Raw genomic sequence first — 24,936 nt, 5'->3', positions numbered from 1 at the left:
CAGCCGATGCATCTGAGAAAACCTTCAGCTTCTAACTTTGTTGAAATCCAAGGTTATGGTGTGAAATCAGTAAATGTGCAAACACTTTTTCTAACTTTTCCAGTGTCAGAGGTAAGAGAGAAGAGAATATTTTAAGGCAACAAAAGGGCTTTATTGAAGCAAATCATATTGACTCTTTGCTTGGATGAAGAAAATCATTTTCCCTGTCCTTTGTCAAGTTGACAATAAGTCACTTTACACAGGACTATCCTAAATGATTTGCAATGAGTATTTTATTTCTGTGAATTCTATTATTTTAAACTGTTTCTTCTTAAGAAAGCCAGGCTAACAGCAACCTATAACAAAATCGAATTTATTTTCAATAGTAAACCAATATTTCCAAACATACTAATTTGTTACTTTGTGTCTTCATGTTGGTACCAAGTAGGGAACGTTGCTTGAAATCCAAATGCTAATATTCCATATTATATGAGCTTAAACATTTATAAAAATACCAAATAAGTTTTCTTACTGACCAAGCATTGTACTGGTGATTGGGAAAGTAAGAATTGGTCTTCCAGTCATTCTCCAACAGGAAGTTAGATAAGCCAACTCAGTTCGTAGCATCTCCACAATCATCCGATTGTCTAAAGCCAAGTAGAAGTGATGCTGATCCGTAAACTATGAGGAAATTCAAAGTATTATGCATTTAGAGTTGGAATCCCAAATCTGATGTCTTCCAGATGTGTTGGATTACTACTCCCAACACTGCTGGACAAAGTACATATTAGCATCAGACTTATAATACGTAAGGTCTGTATCACAGCTTTCATCAACTCACACTGGGACTGATGCTTAGTTAAACATCAATGGCCTAATTATAAGCATTCAATATTTATTTATTTATTTATTTATTTATTTATTTATTTATTTATTTATTTATTTATTAATGGGACTTATATCCCGCCCTATCTCCCGAGGGACTCAGGGCGGCTAACAACAACAAAAATTAAAGGTCTCCATACAGTAAATTAAAATTTAAAATTGAAATAAATTAAAGATTAGAGTTAAAATTGTAAACATAATTAAAATCCCTGTCAGTCCAGGTCAGCCAGGTGGAAAAGGAGTGTTTTGAGGTTGCGGCGAAAGGACTGGAGATCTTGGGCCATCTGAAGCTCAGGGGGGAGCTGGTTCCACAGGGCTGGCGCTCCCACAGAGAAGGCTCTTCCCCTGGGGGTCGCAAGCCGACATTGTCTAGCCGACGGTACCCTGAGGAGGCCTTCTCTGTGTGAGCGTACTGGGCGATGGGAATTCGTTCCCGGTAGCAGATGGTCCTGCAAGTATCCCGGGCCTAAGCCATGTAGGGCTTTAAAGGTAAGTACCAGCACCTTAAATCTCACCGGAGGGCAACCGGTAGCCAATGCAGCTCACGCAGGAGGGGTGTAATATGGGAGTATCAGGGTGCTCCCATCACTACCCGTGCAGCTGCACTCTGCACCAGTTGAAGCTTCCGGGTGGTCTTCAAGGGCAGCCCCATGTAGAGAGCATTGCAGTAGTCTATACGGGAGGTAACGAGTGCGTGGGTGACTGTACGTAGGGCATCTCGGTTCAGAAAGGGGCGCAACTGGTGTACCAGGCGAATCTGGGCAAATGCCCCCCTAGCCACGACTTCAATATGATCTTCAAAACTGAGTTGTGAATCCAGGAGGACGCCCAGGTTGCGTGCTCTATCAACGAGAGGTAATATCTCTCCTCCTATAATCAAAGATGGAACCTCTTGGACTAAACGAGATGTCGGTACGTAAAGCCACTCAGTCTTGGCCGGGTTGAGCCGGAGCCTGTTCTTTCCCATCCAAATCTGTACCGCTTCCAGGCAACGGGACATCACATCGAGGGCATCACTGGGTTGGTTCGGGGTGGAGATGAAAAGCTGGGTATCATCAGCATATTGATGATACTTCACCCCGAAGCCACGGATGATCTCTCCCAGCGGCTTCATATAGATGTTGAACAAGAGGGGCGAGAGCACCGATCCCTGAGGCACCCCACAACTAAGGGGCCTAGGGGTTGACCTCTGCCCCCCTGCCAACACCGTCTGCGAACGGCCCGAGAGGTAGGAGGAGAACCATCGTAGAACGGTGCCTCCCACTCCCAACCCCTCAAGACGATGCAGATACCGTGGTCGATGGTATCAAAAGCCGCTGAGAGATCTAATAGGACCAGGACAGAGGAGTATCCCCTATCTCGGGCCCGCCAGAGATCATTCACCAGCGCGACCAATGCCGTCTCCGTGCTATATCCGGGCCTGAAACCCGATTGGTACGGATCCAGATACTCAGTTTCCTCCAGGACCAAAGGGAGCTGCCGTGCCACCACGCTCTCAATGACTTTCGCAAGAAAGCGAAGGTTGGAGACAGGACGGAAGTTGTTTAAAATAGCTGGATCCAATGCAGGTTTCTTAAGGAGGGGCCTTACTACCGCCTCTTTCAAGGCGGCAGGGAAGTACCCTTCACTCAGTGAGGCATTGATAACTGCTAGGAGCCAGCCTCGTGTAACCTCTCGAGACGCATAGACCAGCTAACCCATTTGTTAACTTCCCACTTGGTCCATTGAATTTTATAGGGAATTCTCCCTGAAAATGCTTTTGATACTAGTTACCACAACAATAAGATCAATAATTGGATTAGAAGACCTTCAAGTTCCCTTCCAACTCTGTTATTCTTTAAGTTCAACATTTGGATTATAGCCTAATAGTAATTTACAAGGACTAAAATTTGGAAACAGAATCCCTCAAAATCATCCTACTTCTAGGTAAATCTCAAGCTAGGACAGAGAAACATTTGAGCTATACATATGCACTACTTCTGGCTGGGTGCAGGAAACTGGAAGGCATGATTCCAAAATTATCAGTTTAGTTTTGAGGGTTGCTCACATTCGTGTTGGAAGCACCTAAGGCATTTTCAGGTTGAAAGGATTAGTCGGTGACATCACCATTGCCCTGGGAGACTCGGTTGAGGACTCCATTCATGTCCCCAATAATGTGCCTATTGAAGTTTTATCTATCTATCTACTTGTGAATGAGGGTTTAAGAATTTTGGGAATGGAACTAGGAGTTAACTATGATACAAACCATTACCTTCTCAACTTAAAATAATCTCCAAAATGCCCTGAAATACAAATATTTTGCTGCAGAATTTCAGTATAATGATTTTTAGATACTTAGAAGCCAGAAGTAAGGTACAAGAATGCATGAAGTATGCCCACATTACTTGAGCTTGGTGGGATTACCTGTCTCAGCCTAGTGTTACTGGTGGTTGTATTAGTTGTTTTTATGTAAACCACTTCATGAAATTTCTAAGATGATCAAAAAAAATGCATATCACAGTTATTTTTTTTTATTTTAATCCCATTTATATCCCGCCCTTCTCCGAAGACTCAGGGCGGCTTACAAGCTTAGCACTAGCCTTCATTCTATGTATATGCCTGCTTATTAGGGCTTTCAGCCCCCCCCCCCCAAGCGGCATTATTACAAAGTCAGCTTATTGCCCCCAACAATCTGGGTCCTCATTTTACCTACCTCGGAAGGATGGAAGGCTGAGTCAACCTTGAGCCTGGTGGGACGCGAACCTGCACTAATTGCAGGCAGCTGGTGTTACTTAAGGAGGCATTAGCCCACTGCTCCACCAAGGCTCTAGTTATACGTTAGAAGTTGGCAAAGAAGTAAAAGAATTATGGTCAGGCATTTTATTTTTTCTAATTAATGGTGATAACAACCTGATACCTAATGCACAGACCAGAATCACTTGTCAGGCCAGATTATACCATAAGTACTAATAAATAAAATTAAAGTTATTCATCAAATGAAAGGAGGATTACCAGGAACTGCTATGCTTCCAAGCCTTTTGCACAAACCTTCGAGTAATTTTCGAGTAAGAGCAGTCAACAAAACATATGTAGTACAGTATGAATTTATTATTCCTTTTAGGTTTGTGCCACTGGCAAGACTAGGATTATATAAGTGGAAGTTAAAGTTTCTCAGTACTTCTACTTTGTCCTCCTCTACATAGCTCTACACAGCTTAAATAAAGATTTTTATCAGTTCAACCTTTGTAATATCAGTTCCAAAAGCAAGTAGAATAGAGCAGTAGGAAGGAGCCAATGTTCTTGTTGATATTTGCAAAATTACCTGAGGGGTAAAGGTAAATATTTGGTTTCTTATGATATATAATTTGGATGTTCCCAGGACACCAATATGCCGATAAGGCCTCCCACTCAACTTCATGTTCTTGTTACGCCCTAAATGAAGCAAACAAAAAACATCCCAAAGCTAATATTTGGTGTCTACTTGTATTTATCACATTCACATCTTAGAACTGCCTATCTCTGTCACAGATGGACTCTGTATATTATATATTGTTATGCAATTCAAATGTTTCATCTCTATATTCTGATACTTTAAGCAAGTTTGGCTGTACCCTTCACAGCTGAGGGTGTGTTAGAAAAAATGGATGCTAAGCTATCGTTTAATTGTGGTTTATTTACAAGTAATAGTGACTTGGTTCACACATAAACCATAAGCTACAACACTGTTTTTCAACCTTGGAAACTTTGTTTGAACTCCAACTCTCAAAATGCTAGCATGTTGGCTAGCGAATTCTAGGAATTAAAATCCACACATCTTAAAGTTGCGAAGATTGAGAAACACTGAGTTACAATTTCTCCAACTTGCTCAAAATTGTCAACAGAAATGAACACTGCCACTCGAGATTACCTAGTGTTGAACTGTATAGAATAATTGTGAGATTATATAATAAAGGCACCTGGAGTTTAACTCCTAACACAGTTTTCTCAACAACAGTATAGAAGAGTTTGTCCAACCCAGGATATATTTCTCAAATTTCCTAGTAGTCTCTTCTGCAGATGTTAATCAGTCCAACAGTTCATCATTTTAAATCAACCATGGTGGCATAGATGCTGCCACCTGCTGGGGGGACTAGAAATAAAATTAGTGTATATTTCCCAACTCAAAAGGAACTCTTCCAATATAACTGTTAACTACCACTCAGTATGTTTATGGAGATTCAAAAGCTTCTTGGATGAGAAGCAAAACATCTTCCTCAAGGAAAAAACAAAGTCCAGTTGCCCTTTGAAAAAGCACATTGGAGACTTCCAGTCAGTTTGGGGCAAAATAGACAATTTTTTGTAAGGGCTAAGAAGTTAAGGCAACCCAACTGTGTCTTAACTACATTTCAATCCTGAAAAGAAACCGGTCTGACAATGTTTTCCCTATGCATTTCAAAAGTGCCTTGGGGGCCACAAAAGGGTGCTTGACTTCTACCCTACAGGAAGGTCATTTTTGTGTTAAGCCATGGCATGTTTTAATGGTTTGTTAAATATACAATGTAACAGCAGAAGCCATAGAAGTTGCTATTTTTGTAAGAATAATAAAGCAACATCCAGGTATTGGATCAGAAGAGACATCACAATGCATCTAGAAAAGAGGTGGGCCTTGCATTGCCATGCCACACTGCCTCTTTTGTCATTCTGAAACTTGTTTGACCACCCCTTCCCCACCATTGGTGCCAATCCAAAATCAGACAAACCATATCATAGCTTAGCAAGATGGGTGAATCTTGCTTTTTGTAACAATACAAAATAAACACATTTGTTATCACAGGTAATGCAATAATTCCTTTAATATAAGAGTACAATTCAGTTCTGAAATCCTAAAAACATGCAGTTGTGCTTCTTATATCAAAAACTGAACTTTATAAACCAATACTGTCTGTCAGTATTTTTAAAAATAGCTTACTGAAAAACAATCATTAAAATTTATTTGAAAATGTCTCAGTGGCGCAATGCTGGAAAAGTCCAATAAAATTACTCAGTTGTTTTTTAATAGCACCTACCAAGCTTGGCATAAAGATTACTCAGAATCCGAGATGGCTGCACTCTGGTGGGACTCAGATCAGCAATGCTTTGTACATTAATTCCATGATGTCGTAAGAGTTGCTTAATTTCATTTGTTTCTGCTAGAACGTTTACTATTCAGAAAACAAAATGAAGAACCACAATCAAGGATGACAATTACTTTTATTTTTCTGTGAACAGAGCATAATCAAAGAGGATCTTCAGTAAAAAAAAAACTTTTTCACTAGACTAGTGTTGGACTAGTACAAATAAATGGAAATGATTGCCTATCAGAATGACACTTTACTAGGTTTGTACCAAGCATTCCAAATGGTCTTATTATAAAGCATATTAGAATAGGCACAGCACCTCTTCTCAGTATTTTAGCTACTTTAAAGATTCCCTGGTTCTTTACACATGCATGTGCATACCCAGATAACATCATTTCTAGCACATCCAGCAGTGCAACTAGACACCTGCAGGCACAGACACTGAGGGATACCTTTTGGCAAAGTTGTGTAAGCATCCAAGAATGCAGCTGCTTTAATGTTTCAAGGAGAGGGGCTTCACAAAGCACAATTCTATACAGCACTTCACCTTTTCCAAAGTTTTGGAATACCTAGGTATTAAAAATGATGCAATAGGAACTTCTGAAGAAATGGGCTTAAAAAGTCCCCAGATGGCAGTTCCATTGCACAACTGAGTGAAGCCCTGCTCTTTTTGTCTTTGCGTTGGCACTGCACCCACATACAAATAGGAAAAGTTGTGACTGAGTGGTTGTGACTATATCTTGGTGCTATAACCCTGACTCTGCTATGCATCAAAACAGTCTGATTTTTTTCTGACTTTTGTACAAGCCTGAAAACAAGCTGCTGGTGTTCACTCATTCACTCATTAAAAATTATAATAACTTTTAAAGGAGCAATACCTTCTTTCAATCCCATGTCTAAATCTGTGAGAGATCTGATTACTTTAATGAACAGCAGCTTGTAGAAGGTAAGAAACGCTTTTTCCTGAATCCTTGTGAAGCCATTTTATAACTGAACTAGTTACAACTAGTGGCCATTTTTATCAGACTGATACCCATTTTTGTCCTTATCCTCTGCAGCTTCAATCCAGAATTCTTACAAAGTCAGTAAAGCAAAGGCATGGTATAAAAAGACTTCTAAATATTTTCCCCAATATGTAAAAAAGATCTAAATAATAGGCATTTCTGAACAACTTAGGTTCAACCTATATTTTAAATATTATTAATGACTATGATTAATTGCTATACATATGGATTTGCTGACTCCGGGATTTGGGAAGGTACAACATAATGTGATTGAATTTCATAATTAGTACTAAGAAGCTCCTCTGATCCCAGCGTAATTTAATAAACAGTAAAGCATTTCAAACTTTATTTCTGCTGATGACTTAAACTACCATTTGAGTTACAGTGAAGTGATTCTTGGAACAAGGTGACATGAAATTGCTAAAAAATATATTTTAAACCATGATCAAAGTAAGTTGACCATGACTCTTTAAGAATATGTTTTTGTATTTGATAAAAATGAATTTCCTTAAAAGAGTGACAGAAATTGTGATGGTATCCAAAAGTTCTGCTTATCCAGGTTTCTCAAGTTTCCTTGCTTCAATGTCAAAAGCAGTTTAGACTACATAACACAGTAAGCATGTGTAGAAATACGACATCATTCTGAATAATGATCTTTTACACTACAGGTAGTCCTCGACCTACAACAGTTCATTTAGTGACCGTTCAAAGTTATAATGGCACTGAAAAAAGTGACAGTATGACTGTTTTTCAGTTACAACCTTTACAACCTCCCTGTGATCATATGATCAAAATTCAGATGCTTGGCAACTGGTTGATAATTATGACCGTTGCCGCATCCTGGATCATGTGATCACCTTTTGCAACCTTCTGATAAGCAAAGTCAATGGAGCAGCCAGATTCACTTAACAATCAGGTTACTAACTTATCAACTGCACTGGTTCACTTAACAACTGTGGCAAGAAAGGTCATAAAATAGGGCAAAATTCACTTAAATGTCTCACTTAATAACAGAAATTTTGGGCTCAACTGTGGTCATAAGTTGAGAAATACCTGTATTCACAATGCTGTGAAATATCTACTAAAAGGAACAATTAAGAACTCGATGTGTGGATGCCATGAGGAATCAAAAGATACAGGGAGTGTGATAATTAGGAAAGTGTCACACATTTTGATAGCTGAACTGCACCAGCACTTGTCTCAGCAACAACCTGAGATTTAGTGACATGTCTTGTTAGTTGCCGCTACCCTTCTATACATATAACACCTCACGGGTAGAAGTGACAGCCTTCTATTACATTATTTCATTTCCTTCTCCACTTTTCTCTACAGAGTTAAAAATTTCACATGAATCATCACCAACCTTGAACAACCACATCAGGCTTAAAAGCTGTTGAAAACCTTCTATTCAATGGATCAATCTCACCCACAGCCAAAAATCCCTAAAATGAAAGAAAGGAAGAAATGAGGCAGATTTCAGTGGTGATGATAATAATGATAATAATGATAACAACTAGCATGGGAATTTCAGAAATATATAAATTCATTAAGAACTATATCAGGTGTCCAGTAAACCATGTACAATTCTCAGCTTAATGGATAAGGCCTTTGGTCTATTTTCAAAAGACCTCAACAAGCAATTCCAACTTATAGAAATATTCTAGCCTGCTGAAGGAGCAGAGGTCTCTGCAATGAGAGGGGCAAAGGGGGGCAAAATGGCACATGTGAACATTCTATGTGGGATATCCAATGGTGGTCATGCCTGCCATTTTGGCTCACTTGAAGACATGCCTAAGAAAAGGTAAGGACAAAAGGGAAAAAAGTGTTGGAAAAGACATAGAATAAAAAGGATCTTTACAACAACAAAAAAACACCACCACACAAATTGTATAAAAGAGGACGTACCTCTGCTAGGAGGGCAGAAAGAATATATAATGACTGGCCCCAAAGATGAGGAAGTTTCCCAGCTGGAACACGATCCACTGTGTGAGGATTTTCATACTCTTCACTCACCTGGAAAACCAAACAGTGAATGAACACTGATTCATATGAATTTATTCACAACTTGTAGATGCTTAGTGAATAAAATCTAGAAAGCTTTTTCTCTTTTAGCAAGAGTTTATTTGGCAATTACAAGCAGGTTTAGAGTATGCTTACAGCAAACCCTCTATTGACAAGTACTTTTAAAATATTCTTCAAGACTATAATCTTTGCTTGCAATAAATGAACAAAGAAACAACATATAAAAGTTATTTGGTATAAGGTGTAAAATACACTAGCCCATCTATGGAAATGTTAATTTATCCACAGATTTTTTTCCCAATTTTATAGAGAGCATATGATATTCAGGCTCAAATTCAGTATGGGAGAAGAAACACTTATTTTGATAGCAAAATTATTAGAAGCCACAAACTGCAGTGGAGCTTCATCTCTGTTATATCCACAAAAATTCACTAGGTAAATTTGGATCAGATTTATAGAGAGATTATGTAAACAGTAATCTATCTACAAATCAAGGAAGAGCATTTTACGTCATAAGTGAATTATTTACAGATTAAGGCAATTTGGGAGGAAGACCTTATCTGAAGGAACTGCATACAGTTCTGGCATCAGAAGAATTCCATTCTTTTTTCTAATAAGGATCCCTTCCAAAGCTTCTCTGTATTCCTGCACCTAGTAAATACAAAATAAGACTTTTACCATGCAGGCTCCTATTTCTAGGAGACAAAAAAACAACAACAAAGTGAACAAAAGGAAAAGAAAGTGGTGAGATAGTCAGACATATAATCCAATAAATAAAGAACTATGTTCAAATAAAAGGGGGGAAAAAACTAAACAGTACAGAAACAACCTTATTCTCCTGAACAAATTCTAATAGTGAGAATGTTGACGTGTTGTTGTCAACAAAGATTGCTTTGGCTTTATAAGTCCTCACCAATGTTGAGCCAGAGAACAAATTTAAGAGAGCAAAGGGCCTGGCTTTGCAACCAGGTAAAAAGCACTTTAGAGTAAGAGAAAGGTGACATTTATGCTTGCTACATTTAGAAACTCAGTGCAAGAGTTGAGACTGAGGTTTCTGCCACCTGATGTGTTAAGATTTTTTCACTTACAGGGGATTTCTCTTTGATTTTTTTTTAGACTAGACCACCTAAATCAGGGGTGTCAAACTCAATTTCATTGAGGGCCGCATCAGCATTGCGGTTGCCATCAAGGGGCCGGGTGGGTATGGCCAGGGTGGGTGTGGCCTACTGGGTGGGCGTGGCTAGAGTGGGTGTGGCCTACTGGGTGGGCATGGCCAGCTCTACATCGTTTGCATCAAGGGTGCCTATGGGGGCCTGGGCAGGAGTGGGACAGATCTGAGGGTCTCTGGCAGAAGGAGGGTCTCTGGGCCAGGGCCAAGGCAATGGGGGCCGTTCCGTTTCCAGGATGGCTTCACGGGCCACATAAAACCACTTCGCGGGCCGTATCTGGCCCCCGGGCCTTGTGTTTGACATGTCTGACCTAAATCAACTCTTTTCCAGCATATAGAGACCAGGCCTGGCCTCGCTGCAGGTGTTTGGGGAGAAATGGTGTATGTCTCTCCGTGTGTATGCATGCACATGCACTTTAGAGCCCATCCTTCCACTATCCTTTCATCCAGAAAAAAATGATCCCAAAAGTTTTATTTTACCTACCTGAATTCTGTCATTATTGAACACTCCATCAATTAAAAAATATGTCCAGAATACAGGCCATTCACATTCTATGTTCTCAAATAACTTGAGTTCAGCAGGATCATAATGTAATCTGTTTGGATCCTAGAAATACATTAATTGCATAGTTTATTGTTACCATTTCACTTTATTGCAGAAAACATTCTGCCACTATTAAAATTAACATCCTATCGACCTCCAAGGTCCTAAGGAGTTTTGCCTGATGAAATTTTCACCCGACATTTATATGTAAAGTAATCAAGCCTTTTAAAAACACCAAGAAACTGAGAATTCTGGAGGCTTTGTCATCTATCCCTCTAATTGCAAGATGTTTGGAAAGAGAAAGGATAACATGTGAGAGAGAAAAATAATCCTCCAAATGAATTGTGTCAATAGGACAGATTTGATTTCTAGGAACATGGTCTCAACTATCCAATGAATTTCAGCTGGCATAGAATAGGCTGCATCTTATAAGGAATAATACATTTTTATTTCAGTGCATAGTGAGCCTGATCAAGAGGGCTTTCAATTTAATCCTGTGGAGATTGTAGATAAAAATCCTGCAAAGAATATCTCACTTTAGAAGGAAGTGAGAGTGCTGCTGTGTGGAAAATATTCTGCAGCACTTTAAGTTAATGACTATATCCTGGCACTCAGAGTATAGAAAATAAACAAGATAAATGGGATGCATCAAAAATAAAAGGAAGAGAAAAGAATCAATAAACCTGTTGTTCATGAAGAATATAAATCAGGCTTGTCAAACTCGCGACGTCACGTGAAGTTGCGCGACATATTGCGACTTTTTCCCCATTGCCAGCAATGGGGTGGGCACAGTTTCAGTATGACACATCCAGCCTGCGGGCTGGCAGTTTGACACGCCTGATATAAATGATCAGAAACATAGGTACTAAGAAAAAAGATTGAAGGAATGTTTAGCTTTGAAATGAAAAGGCTGAAGGGAAGATATGACAGTATTCATCAAATAACTTGGGTCAAAACCTGTTCTCAGAAGAGTGGCAGCTAGCTGTGGCCATCTCAAAATGATAGCATGTCCATTGTGACATCATAATGAATGTTTTGCTATGTTTGGTGAAAATGTGCCAGGAGTGGAGTTTCCAGTACAACATTGTGATGTATTTTGTGTTACTTGCTACCATCCCTCGTCTGTTCCCATTTCTCAATATTGTCCTTTGTTGCTCGAGTAAGAAGCCAAACTCCTTGAATGAGAAAGGAGCTGTGACCCATTTCTCCGAGAAACTTAACCTTCATTCAATAAGGTTAGTTTCAATAAGACAAACATCAACAATGGTACTGAAATTTTAAAATGGGATCTCTAGTCCGTTTATTAGACCCTGCTAATTTGTTGTTAAATATCATAATGTATATATCTGTACTAATATTTTATAATATTCCAATGTTTAATGTTTATTCGGAAGCTAGGCACAGTCCATGTAAAAATGATATAACATTGTTATTTATAAAGTTGTAAAGCTTAGAAAGCTTCAGCAATCCAACCTCTCTTGGTGTTTTATAGCCATCTCGGAGGAAACGACAGCAGCCATAACGCCCCTGTAAAGATATAAAGTGTTTATGATGCAAGAATTGTTTTATATAGAATTATACTATTCTTAATCATACCGAATTAACCTTATCCTTTGGAAACAAGCAAGGTTGAACATATTACTCAAAAAGAAATTATTTTATTTTATTTCAAGCCAAAATTAAGGACATACTTGCAACTTGGTGATAATTTCATTTTTTGTTGCATTAACAATATTCATATCTTCTATGGCAAAGGCTGGATAAGAAATAATGGACAAAAGGCCAGCATCAATCTCCTTTGATGTGGATGCCCTCGGTAACATGGAGTATAGAATAGACTGAGCAGGACATACATAAGCAGCATTGAAAAACAAGAAAAAACAAAGATAAAAAAAGCATTAGTTTCATTCCAAAGTATATTATCAGATGTAGAAATAGTACTAGTTTGTATTCTAAATTGTTATTAACAAGACGGTCTCCAAGAAATTATCTTCCAATACATCCATGCTTGATTCTTCCAGCAACAGCATAGGACTGTTATTAATCAACTGAAAACCATGATCATCAGGAACTTGATTCAATTACCTATGCAATTTGTAAATGTATGTGCATTCCATAGAATAGAATAACAGAGTTGGAAGGGATCTTGTAGGTCATCTAATCCAACCCCCTGCTCAAGCAGGAGACCTTATACTATTTCTGAGAAGTGGATGTCCAGTCTCTTCTTGAAAGCCTCCAGTGATAAACAACCTGTAACGTCTGAACTCAAGCTGTTCCATTGGTTGATAGTTCTCACTGTCAGAAAATTTGTCCTGATTTTTAGGTTAAATCTCTCAATTAGTATCCATCCATTGTTCCTTGTCTGGTCTTCTGGTGCTTTGGGAAATAGGTTGTCCCCCTCTTCTCTGTGACAGCCCCTCAAATATTGGAACACTGCCACATGTCACCCCTGGCTCTTCTCTTCACTAGACTAGCCATGCCCAGTTCTTGTAACTGTTCTTTATATGTTTTAGCTTCTAGGCCCCTTTGTTGTTCTTAAAAAGAGAAACTGGCAATAGATCTGGGAGGTAGATTATGTAAAACTGATTATAATTAATTCTTCAAGTCATTTACCAGATGCTGCTTTCACGTATGGAAGGAGAAGATTGAAGAATATAAACATTTCAGAATACATGAAAGAAAATTCATCTTTCTCTCCTCGCGTCCCTCCCCTGACGTCACTTGACTTCACATGCATTGTTTGGTTAAGAGCTTTAAAGGGCTTTGTTACAGCTTCTTGGATATCCCAATGAAAAAGACTCAGATTTACCTGACAATGTTCAACTTCATCTGGGAGTACATGAATAACTGACTTATGTCCTCCTCCAGCTCCAAACAGGTCCAGTTCATCAATTGCTTCCAAAGCAGCCTTCAGAAAAACATTTGTCAATTCTTATTACTAGAAAAGGAGATTTAACTCATATGCATATTATCCCTGAGCCTGCTTGGTGTAGTGGTTAAGGCAATAGGCTAGAAACTGAGAGACTGTGAGTTCTATTCCCAGCTTAGGTACGAAGCTAGATAGCCTTGGGTTACTCATTCTCTCTCAGCACTAGGAAAGAAGCAGTGAACATAGAACATAGAATAATAGAGTTGGAAGAGACCTTGGAGGTCTTCTAGTCCAACCCCCTGCATGAGCAGGAGACCCTGTATCATTATAGACAAATGAAATCAATGATGCAAAACAAAGCATTTCTGAATGGCAAAGCATTTCTGAAGAACCTTACCAAAAAACACTTTAGAGATTGGTCCAGGCAGTTGTCAGGAGTCACGACTGACTCAAAGGGACCCCTTCTATCTATCTATCTATCTATCTATCTATCTATCTATCTATCTATCTATCTATCTATCTACACATACATACGTGTGTGTGTGTGTGTGTGTGTGTGTGTGTATAGAGAGAGAGAATTTCAATTTGGATGAATTTCTCCCAGAAATTAAATTAATAAATAAATAAATAATAAATATAAGTGAGGATAGGGGTGCTATCACATATTAAATAGTGTATGCATAAACTATTAAAATAATTAAGTATTAAGGCAGTGCTAAGCATTCCAAAAGAGATATTTTGCGACTAGCAGGCATGAATTTAAACCATTTATTTTCAAATCATTAATGCAGTCAGAATAATGACCATCAGAACCAATTTCAAAAGCAGTTGCACAAGTCTTGCAATCAACTCAGCTGTATTAATACAAGAGAAAGATTCATCCACAGTATTATGCACTGTGAAACAAGTTTTTAATGCTTTGTCATATTAAGTGTTTCCAATACTTAATTTTAAGTATACATTTTTAAATATTAATTTAAAAAACAATTTTTTCACAAAAACAGGTGGATCTAGAAATGATCTTGTTTTCTTCAAGGTGACTCAATTTAGTATCTTTATACTGTCCCTGGTTGATATGTACTAACACAACTGCCATATAGTGAAAATATCAGCTTTAAGAAAAACAAGCCAGTTTATATTGAGGTATATTAGCACGAGCATCTTCATTAAATTGTGTTTGGTCAGAACGGTCAGTTGCAAGAGGATCTATGGTTAGTAATACTTCTATACATTTTGGAACTTTGATCCTGCAACTAAAGATGTGCAAAATCCAGTTTCTTGATTTCCCTATCCCCAAAACCTCAGCTGATCCTTATCCACTGGCTTGTTTGCATATATTTTACTTTCACAGCCAGGAAATTAATCAAGATCCTTATCAAATCAATAACAAATCTATCAGTTACTACAGTATTTTTTTATTTCAAAACTAGAAATAAACGTGAATATTCAGAAATAAGCTTTATTAAATTCAAGTCTATAGGTATAGGTTTTTAAGTTTCAATCAACTCACAAGTAGCTGTGATTATTTCTGATCTATTTATAAAAAAACAGAAACATTCCTACTTTTGCCATTCCAACAGAGCTTGCATTCAACTCAGGAATGCCCTGATTTGTCTTATCACCACGTTCCCACATGCCATAATCCTGAAACAAAACAAGAGGAAAAAAGCAAGGGCATTTTAAAAACACAGATCCAAAAATATGGAGAAACAGTAATAGATTGTTATGAACAACATGGAGATGCCAACCAAGTCAATCAATCTGAAAATTGTCATTTTATAGGTTCTAGTTCAAATTATGTACATGGGCATATCTGCACGAGGAGCAGATGAAAAAATATGTCTCCTCAAAGACATTGGCTCCCCACATTCCATTGACCTTAGGACAAATACTCTGAGAAAAGAAGAAATTAAGGAAAAAAGAAAGGGGGAAAAATAGATGGAAGCAGAATCAGGGCTTGGTTATGAACATCCTGCTAGGATTATCTCTTTTTAACCAAGCTCTTCACAATAAACATGGAAAGAGCTTATTTAGGAAGGTTTTAAGGGTTGGTTTAGTAAGGCTGACTCTATGGATTTTATCTGGAATTCTCTGAATGTGGCATTTTGGTTTGAGAAGGAAATTAACATTTAAAGTCCTCCATACATGCAAGACTGCATCATTCATAGTTCACCCCTTGTATTCCAGAATTGGAACAAGATTTGTGACATTCTGCATTTCTGGGATTTGGACAGTAGGACCCAGAGCATGTTTCTTTTTATTTTCCTAGAGGTGGGCTAAAGAGATATCTTAAGTAGGGTAGGGTGGGGTAGGGTAGGGTGGGATAGAATAGAATAGAATAGAATAGAATAGAATAGAATAGAATAGAATAGAATAGAATAGAATAGAATAGAATAGAATAGAATAGAATAGAATAGAATAGAATAGAATAGAATAGAATAGAATAGAATAGAATAGAATAACAGAGTTGGAAGGGACCTTGGAAGTCTTCTACTCCAACCCCCTGCTTAGGCAGGAGACCCTATACCTAAATGGTTGTCCAGTCGCTTCTTAAAAACTTCGAGTGTTGGAGCATTCACAGCTTCTGGAGGCAAGTTGTTCCACTGATTAATTGTTCTAACTGTCAGGAAATTTCTCCTTAGTTCTAGGTTGCTTCTCTCTTTGGTTAGTTTCCATCCATTGCTTCTTGTCTTGCCTTCAGGTGGTTTGGAGAATAGCTTGACTCCCTCTTTTTTGTGGCAACCCGAGATATTGGAACACTGCTACCATGTCACCTGTAGTCCTTCTCTTCATTAAAGTAGACATACCCAATTCCAGCAACCGTTCTTTATATGTTTTAGCCTCCAGTCCCCTAATCATCTTTGTTGCTCTTCTCTGTACTCTTTCTAGAGTCTCAACATCTTTTTTACACTGTGGTGACCAAAACTAGATGCAGTATTCCAGGTGTGGCCTTACCAAAGCATTGTAAAGTGGTGTTAGTATTTCACTTGATCTTGATTCTATCCCTCTGTTAATGCAGCTTAGCACTGTGTTGGCTTTTTTGGCAGCTGCAGCACACTGCTGGCTCATATTTAAGTGATTGTCCACTAGGACTCCAAGATCCCTGTCACAGTTACTACCATTGAGTGAGGTACCACCTATACTGTACCTGTGCATTTGGTTTTTCTTGCCTAAATCTAGCACCTTACTTTTTTCACCATAGAATTTCATTTTGTTAGATAGCACCCAATGTTCAAGTCTGTCAATAGCCTTCTGTATCTTAAGCCTATCTTCTGGAGTGTTGTTGGCTATTCCTGCCAGCTTGGTACCATTGGCAAATTTAAAGAGTTCCCCATCTATCCTCTCATTAAATTCATTGATGAAGATGTTGAAGAGTACTGGGCCTAAAACAGAGCTTTGAGGTACCCTACTGCGTACTTCCCTCCATGTAGATGCAGTTCCATTGAGAACTACCCGATGAGTGCAGTTGGTCAGCCAGTTACAAATCCATCTGGTGGTGATGCTGTCTAACCCGCATTTTTCCTATCTTATTTAGTAGTAGGTTATGGTCTACTTTATCAAATGCTTTACTGAACTCCAAGTAAATAATATCCACAGCATTCCTCTGATCCATTAATTTTGTCTCCTTGTCAAAGAATGCAATAAGATTTATCTGGCTGGTGTGATCAGTTTTTGACAAACCCAAGTAGCTAAGAACTCTCCAAGTGGAGAGATTAAACAGGATAAGGAGATGACTATTGTTATTAACTTAGAATAAATTTCTGATAGGGAGATTTCAAATGATACAAACTCTCAATTTGGAATGCCCATGTACAGTAAATACTTACAGCAACTTTATAGGCAGCCTCGATGTAAAATACAAGATTCTGTATAAAGGCCACTTCATCAAGTGTGAAAATAATACGCAATCCTGATTAAGAAAGAACCATTAATAAGACATTTAACATAAATCACATACAATAAAATGAACTACGTGTTTTTATTCCATTCATTTATCATTCTTATAAGAAATTTCTCACATAAACAAATTTTAAAAGAAGCATGGGCATATAGGTGCTTTCCTTAAAATACAATTCTTTGCAAAACAACCTATTTACAATTCATACTTAAACCCAGTTAAAATATTTCAGAAAAAAACCCATATATGACCTTCTCAAGGATGAGGAAGACTAAGAATTTTAGACAGCTACTAGAAGCATGAATAGTAACTTATCCATATCTGCTTATTGAATATGGCAAAACAATAAGTCAAATATTGAAGTTAATTATTTTTTATACAGCTAGCTGATTATGACAACATTTAACTCTCCTCAGAAGATTCCAAAGGTCACTATTATTATGACATAGCTTACCTGATGCTATCATCTGAGCCAGGAAAAGAAGGTAAAGGGAAGTAGCATCTACTTGTAGATGCCCCCACTTGTCATCTGCAACTACTGTTCCACAAGTAGCCGTATTATATTTGGCATGCAGGCAATCCTTGGTACTCTGAGTGTGCTTGAACTTTTCAACCTTATCTACCTAAAGAAATCAGGCAACATTCCAAAATCAATTTTCGAAGCATAAACTTTCATAATTATAATTTTGTCTCAGGACTCAAATTTTCACACAGTTTAATTTCAGGAGATTTAATCAACAAAACTTTAATAAAATATTGTATGTACATGTGCGTACATCTTTGAATCAGTTCTGACTCTTAGCAAGTGCCTGGACTAGTCCTTACAGAGTTTTTTGCTAAATTTCAGGAATGGTTTGCTACTGCCTTCTTTCTAGAGGGAAACTGACTTGATCAAAGACAGATAAATTTAATAAATAACTAAATGTCAACAGCTGGCTTTATGCTTAAGGCAAGACTAAAAGTTACTAGTCTCCCCATTTCTAGCCTGGTACCTAAACCGCTACACCAAATTGACTCTTTCTCATTCTCATTTAAAACATTTATCAAAACCAAAATTTAATTGAGCAGATTACTTTTGAATGGAATCATTCAATCTAGTGAGGCAGCATATTACTGCAACAGTAATACCTTGTTTTATTTAAAAAAACACACAAGAACAACTGAAAGCTTAACTGGGAAATCCATCATTGTGTAATCAGGTATATATTACATCACATTGGGATAACTAGCAAAAATACAATATTTGGAACTAGCAGAGTTAGGTAGTATTCTTAATTCTCAGCTGCTAAACAGGGATATAAATTACTCTAAATGCGGCCAATACATCATGCTGGAATTGAAAATTTTGGTCAGATTTTTTGGGAGGGAGGGGAACCTTGTGACCATTTAAAGTAATACTATAAACAGATATATTACAGAAACTTAATACATTGTGTATAACTCTTTCCCATTCCAAAAAGAGGAGGAAGGGAAATCACACTGTCAAAATTCAGCTCTTTTCCACAATCTAGAGGGATCCTAGTGCTACTAAATAGTGTTCAAAACTCAGTCACTTATACATTAAGTTAATAAAGATTTGTGTTGATTTTTACCTGTCTCATCATACATTGTAAGAGCCCCCGCATTAGTTTCACAACATTCTATGGAAGCAAAAGAAAAAGAAAAACCATTACTATCCAATTTAATTTTTAGAAGGTATACCTCCAGTATAACTAATAATCAATGCTTATACAAAAATTGAATATCTAGATCTACGCATTTATATACGGTGTTTTAAAACTCTTCCAGGGTTTAAAAAAACATTTGTCTTAGATCAGTGGTCCCTAATCTTTGTGGCTTGGCAGCCCAGCAAGCGGTGGGCCAGCATGCACGAGCACACAGTACGCACACAAGTGCCCACCAACTGCCTTTCCTTCAAGTTGAGCTACTCGTGCGCAAGCTCACTCTCTGGTATAGCTCAGGAGTTGAGGAGCTCTGTCTTAGATAACATTTTGACATATTACAATATTAAAGATATGCTGTCAATTTATGTGGTTGTAAATTAATCAAGATATCATATAATTAAAAAAGATGGCATGCCAAAAGCTTTAAAACAAAGTTGTTTTTATTCAAAAATCCATGTTTATCTTTTTTCAGTTCTCAAGTTTTAACATTACTTCCAAATTAACAGATTCTGTGATATATTTAAAATGAAGGGCACATTCTTAGAAAAGCACTGGTGATATTTACCTATCTATATATTTCACACACTGTATATGGAAATAAGTGTAGTAGCAATCAAAGGTCTACCTGTTCTAATTCATATGCTTTGGCTTTATCTTCATCCCGGTCTGCATTCTTTCTGTAGGCCATCCCTAGGCCCCAGACAGCCAAAATGCTGTATATATTATCTCGTACCCAAGCATCTTTTTGTTCTGTGCTGGCAGAAAGTAGTCCTGTAACTGGATTCTAAATTTTAAAAAATGAATGGAAGAAAATTAAGAAGCATTTTATTAAACAGAACAGAGAAAGTTACTGTTCCATAGTGGTTGAGGAGTAAAGCTGAGTATTAGGAAGGTGTTTTTTTCCCCAAATGTAATCTCTATAATGAAAGTAGATGGCCATGGGCACTCTATTTAATTAACCAACATATACAAAGTCTATTACGAAACATTACCAGCTACGTTATAGGGTTACTTTAAAATTTATTAAAATGAAGAACACAATACATTTTGAGACAATGACCACAAGATCCCATTTACTTCCCTTTGGTGAACAGGAAGCTTTTACACAAAATAAAGACATTCTAAGTTGCCATTTGATAAACCTCACCAGATTGAAGTATGAGATTGCAGGAAAACGAGCAAAATGCAAATCCACTATGATAAAGGCAAGATAGTTAATTCTAACACTGTCATTTTGTCTAAGACTTTCTGTTGACCATGCAATATTAGAAGATACTAGACAACCCATGACCCATTGGATCATCACTTCAGAGAGATTTCCTTACCAGACTCCCGAATGCCTTTAGTAATGACAAGAGCTTCTAATGCACTTGAAAAGTTCTTTAAAATTCAGGGAAATATTCAGAGATTGAAAGTTGCACAGCTCTATAGATGCCACATTGCAATACAGTAGTCCAATTGGGAAGTGATCAAAGCATGACTGACATAAAGGGTTTCCCTGTCTATGTATGGCACTACTGGTACATGAGATGAATTTGGGCAAAATACATTCTGATCACAGCTATTACCTGCAGTTATGTTCAATTAAAACATGACAACAGCTAATGTTTGTGTAGTATTATTTTAAGCAGACTGTGTTTTTCTATTGTTGTTTAGAGCGCATTTTATGGCCAATTCATGCAAAACTCCACGTAATCCCAAAGGGTTCACATACTTTTTCTTGCAACTGTATATATATTTGTGTGTGTGTGTGTGTGTGTGTGTGTGTGTGTATGCATATATGTATGTATATATACACATATAGATACATATACATATATATACACATAATATATGCATATGTATGTATATATACATGAACATGTACTTGTGTGTGTTAAAAAAGCTTAGCTGTCCCTGTATTCTTACATACACACACACACAGTGTATGTGTCTGTCTATCTAGGTGAATATCTGTAGCTCTGTAACAGAAGTGAAATTGTCACAAAACATTATTTTGTACATTGTCTTGAGCAAATACCTGTACCTTCTAATCATACATAAGTGCATGATGTTGTTGTTAGTTGTGAAGTCGTGTCCGACCCATCACGACCCCATGGACAACGTTCCTCCAGGCCTTCCTGTCCTGTACCATCTTCTGGAGTCCATTTAGGCTCATGCCTACTGCTTCAGTGACTCCATCCAGCCACCTCATTCTCTGTTGTCCCCTTCTTCTATTGCCCTCAACCTTTCCCAGCATTAGGCTCTTCTCCAGTGAGTCCTTCCTTCTCATTAGGTGGCCAAAGTATTTGAGTTTCAACTTCAGGATCTGGCCTTCTAAAGAGCAGCCAGGGTTGATCTCCTCAAGTGCATGATATGTACATTTTAAATATAGTATATATTTATGATTGAAGAGGTTCTTAAAATAGATCTAATTCCAGTGAGTCTGATAGTGTGTGTGTGTGTGTGTGTGTGTGTGTGTGTTTGTGTGTGTGTGATGAGGGTGAAAGTTCATTTTCCAAGCTTGTGGGTTGGTTTCTGAACGTTTCATTACCAGGCTAGGTAACATCTTCAGTGGAGTTTAGGGGATGTCAGTGTCAGCTTTTTTCTGTTAATAAGGGCTTCAGGTGTAGGTGTATCAAGTGAGGGTTCTGTGACAGTCTTGAGATGGGGCAAGTGTAAGTCATCACTGAGTCTTGAATACACAAGAACGGGATCCCCTTATCCCCAATTGTGTCTCTGCCTGGAATACCGACATACAAACTAGCAAAAACCCTGTAGAGGAAACTCAGACATCTGGTCAATGACTCAAACCGCTCAATAAACTCCCCAGAACAATTTCTCCAATGCATCAAACATACCAAGATCAACAAGGAAGAAATTCTGGTCTCCTTTGACATCACCACTCTCTTTACCTCAACTGACATCGACCTGGCTAAACAAATCATACACCACCTACTCACTAAACACTATACCCACAAAGATGATGCCACTACAGAACATTCCATGTCCACAGAAGCCATCATGAAACTCCTACGCCACAGCACATACTTCAAGTTCAATGGGAAAATCTACAAGCAAGTACAAGGCACCCTGATGGGATTACCCATATCAGGCCTAATAGCAGAAGCAGTCACACAACGACTCAAATCCATATCTCTATCCACTATCCAACCAAAATTCTAGACATGCTACATCAATGACACCTTCATCATTTTCAAACACTCCCAAATTGAAGAAACATACCAGCTACTTAGTAACATATTCCTTGGGATCAAATTCACACATGAAGAGGAAACAGACAACTCCCATTCCTTGACATCGACCTAAGGAAACTGGACAGTGGAGAACTGGAACCCCCTGTTTACTGCAAACCTATGCACACGGACCAGATCCTCAGCTTCACAGGCACCCCACTGCACACAAAAGAAGCTGTGCACAGACTCTCTTCAGAAGGGACAGGACACACTGCAGCACCACAACACTAAGAAAAGCAGAAGAGAAACGACTGTTCAACATCTTTCTCTGTAATGACTATCCAAATACACCCAAACTATAACACCACAAAGCCAATCACCACACAAAAACTAACCCCACCATACACAAAACAGGTGTCAAAAATGACAGCCAGAATTCTCCAAACTCTAGGAATAGCAATAGCCCACAAGCCCACAGCCACATTCTGCCAGGAATTATCCAGAACCAAAGACAAGATATAGAAGGATGAAAGAAACAATGTAATCTACAATATAAACTGTAACCATTGCAACCAATTCTATATGGGACAAACATCACATCAATTAAAAACCAGGATCCACAAACACTGGCTGACAGTCAAACACCACAATCCCAAATCTTTAATCTTTACCCACACCGACACCAAACAGCACCAGTTCGATTGGAGCAACACAAAAATCATTAGCCACACTACCACCTGCCACACTTGTATCAAAGCCTGGCACTCCACAAGCAATTCCATCAACTTGCACATCGACCTACAACCAGCCTATGAACCTTCAGAATCCAAATCAACTGCAAAGCCAATCAAAGACAGCACCGACCCTCAACCAACCCATGCAAGCCACCCTCCCACCTGCAGTTCATCTCCCAAAGACCCTGACCTGATGTAACCTCCCCATCACAAGACTCAATGATGACTCACACCTGGACCATCACAGGACTCATCACAGATGCTCACTTGACACACCCACACCTGAAGCCCTTATAAACAGAAGAGGACTGTCACTGATATCCCCTAAACCAGACATGTCAAACTAGCGATGTCATGTGATGTCACACAACGTATCGGGACGGTTTTGCCATTGCTGGCAATGGGGTGAGCGCAGCTTCCGGATGATGCGTCCGGCCCGTGAGCCGGCAGTTTGACATCCCTGCCCTAAACTCTGCTAAAGATGTTACCTAGCCTGGTAACGAAACGTTCAGAAACCAACCCACAAGATCAGAGAACGAACCTTCACTCCTACTCACACACACACACACAACATTACATCAGATTCATTGGAATTAGTTCTATTATAAGGACTTCTTCAATCATAAATATATACTATATTTAAAGTGTACATATCATGCACATAATTATGTATGATGAGAAGGTACAGGTATTTGCACAAGACTATGTAGAAAATAATGACATAGAGGTAGAAATAACCCAAAAAAACAAAAGCAATGCTAACTGTTATACTAACAGAAGTGAAATTGTCACAAAACATTGCAACTAATCCATTCTCCCACTTTTTTATTTAAACCACACCTCAATGTAGTTTGATATTCTGTAGCTATAAAGAATGCTCAGTAAATAGTAACTTGATACCTCAATCCTTTTAGGTATTTGGCAAGGCTGGAATTCTAAAAATAGGTTTCCTCAAATCTACTAATACTCCCTCTAATGTATTTTTGTTGCTGCTTTGGATACATAAATAAGCAATAGCACTCATCATCTGACTACCTGAATCAAACAGGAATGAAGTTTAACCTGTGAATTTCTTACTAGACAGAGCACTCAGAGCACTTAGCTATTTTTTTAATGGAAATGTTACATTCTATAAGCATATTTATAGCAACAGTCTTTAAAAAGGCCTTTAACTCTTCTTAATCATGCCATTTCTGCTATCAGATTTCCATTCTATGAAAGCATCATGTGAGATAAATACTTATGGATGAGGCAGTTGCTCGTAAATGATTCCTGGACACTTGGATAGGAAAACCAGAGAGAAGCCTGGGGAGGGAGTAGGACATTCTTCCAGGAACATCACACAATTTATTATTGTCAGATGAACAAAAATGATAGGAGCAAGGAGAAGACAAGCCTAGTTGGAAGGGGAAGCTAAAAGAACAACAAATATCTGCCTAACTACAGACTTCAGAAAGATCACAACGGTCTATGATGCAACCACACAAGTAGAGACCACATGCCATACTTTATTTTTCAGGAACATGCCTTTTCATTCTAAACCATTTAAAGCTTTTTCAGCTGCCTCAAAAAACTTTGGAACAGATTAGTAGAATTGCTCAGAAATCTACAAACCTTCTGATTCTAACCAAAGATAAATGTTTCTTGTACTATGTTGGCACTTGTTCACAAACACCTATCCATATAAAACCAAAGGTTCAGATTTCTTTAAAAATAGGGGAATTGAACTTTTATCAGGCTGCAGAATCCTTTAGTTAAAAAAAAAATCCCAGAAGCGCCGATTAAGAGCAAAGACATAATGATAGAGAATTAGCTGAATTCAAGTGGACTCTTTTTTCCCCTTATTCTAATAGAACGCTAATGATGTTCTCATTGGCTATTGCTATTGCCATGCAATAGGGGGAAAAACAATTCTACA

General features: G+C 38.2%; 1 protein-coding gene across 13 annotated transcripts in view; it reads right to left on the bottom strand.

Annotated features, from left to right (window-relative positions):
• Positions 1-24,936, bottom strand: part of PHKA2 (phosphorylase kinase regulatory subunit alpha 2) — a 92,079-nt gene that overhangs the window by 61,589 nt on the left and 5,554 nt on the right. For all 13 annotated transcript variants that reach the window (XR_014026403.1, XR_014026404.1, XR_014026405.1 and 10 more), the window contains exons 3-17: positions 19,734-19,892; positions 19,037-19,084; positions 17,899-18,067; positions 17,374-17,456; positions 15,110-15,190; positions 13,487-13,585; positions 12,369-12,515; positions 12,151-12,204; positions 10,618-10,740; positions 9,521-9,616; positions 8,849-8,956; positions 8,307-8,385; positions 5,889-6,023; positions 4,166-4,275; positions 516-660 (exon numbers count right to left, since the gene is read on the bottom strand). Coding sequence is in view for 4 of the 13 variants with exons in the window: in XM_081327441.1 (XP_081183567.1) it covers positions 516-660; positions 4,166-4,275; positions 5,889-6,023; positions 8,307-8,385; positions 8,849-8,956; positions 9,521-9,616; positions 10,618-10,740; positions 12,151-12,204; positions 12,369-12,515; positions 13,487-13,585; positions 15,110-15,190; positions 17,374-17,456; positions 17,899-18,067; positions 19,037-19,084; positions 19,734-19,892 (1,636 nt within the window). In the remaining 9 variants the exon portion in view is untranslated. The remainder of the gene's footprint in view (positions 1-515; positions 661-4,165; positions 4,276-5,888; positions 6,024-8,306; positions 8,386-8,848; positions 8,957-9,520; positions 9,617-10,617; positions 10,741-12,150; positions 12,205-12,368; positions 12,516-13,486; positions 13,586-15,109; positions 15,191-17,373; positions 17,457-17,898; positions 18,068-19,036; positions 19,085-19,733; positions 19,893-24,936) is intronic.

This window comes from Vipera berus, assembly GCF_964194415.1.
Source record: "Vipera berus genome assembly, chromosome: 4".
In the NCBI taxonomy this organism is placed as follows: domain Eukaryota; kingdom Metazoa; phylum Chordata; class Lepidosauria; order Squamata; family Viperidae; genus Vipera; species Vipera berus.
This window is presented reverse-complemented; position numbering and strand designations above follow the sequence as displayed.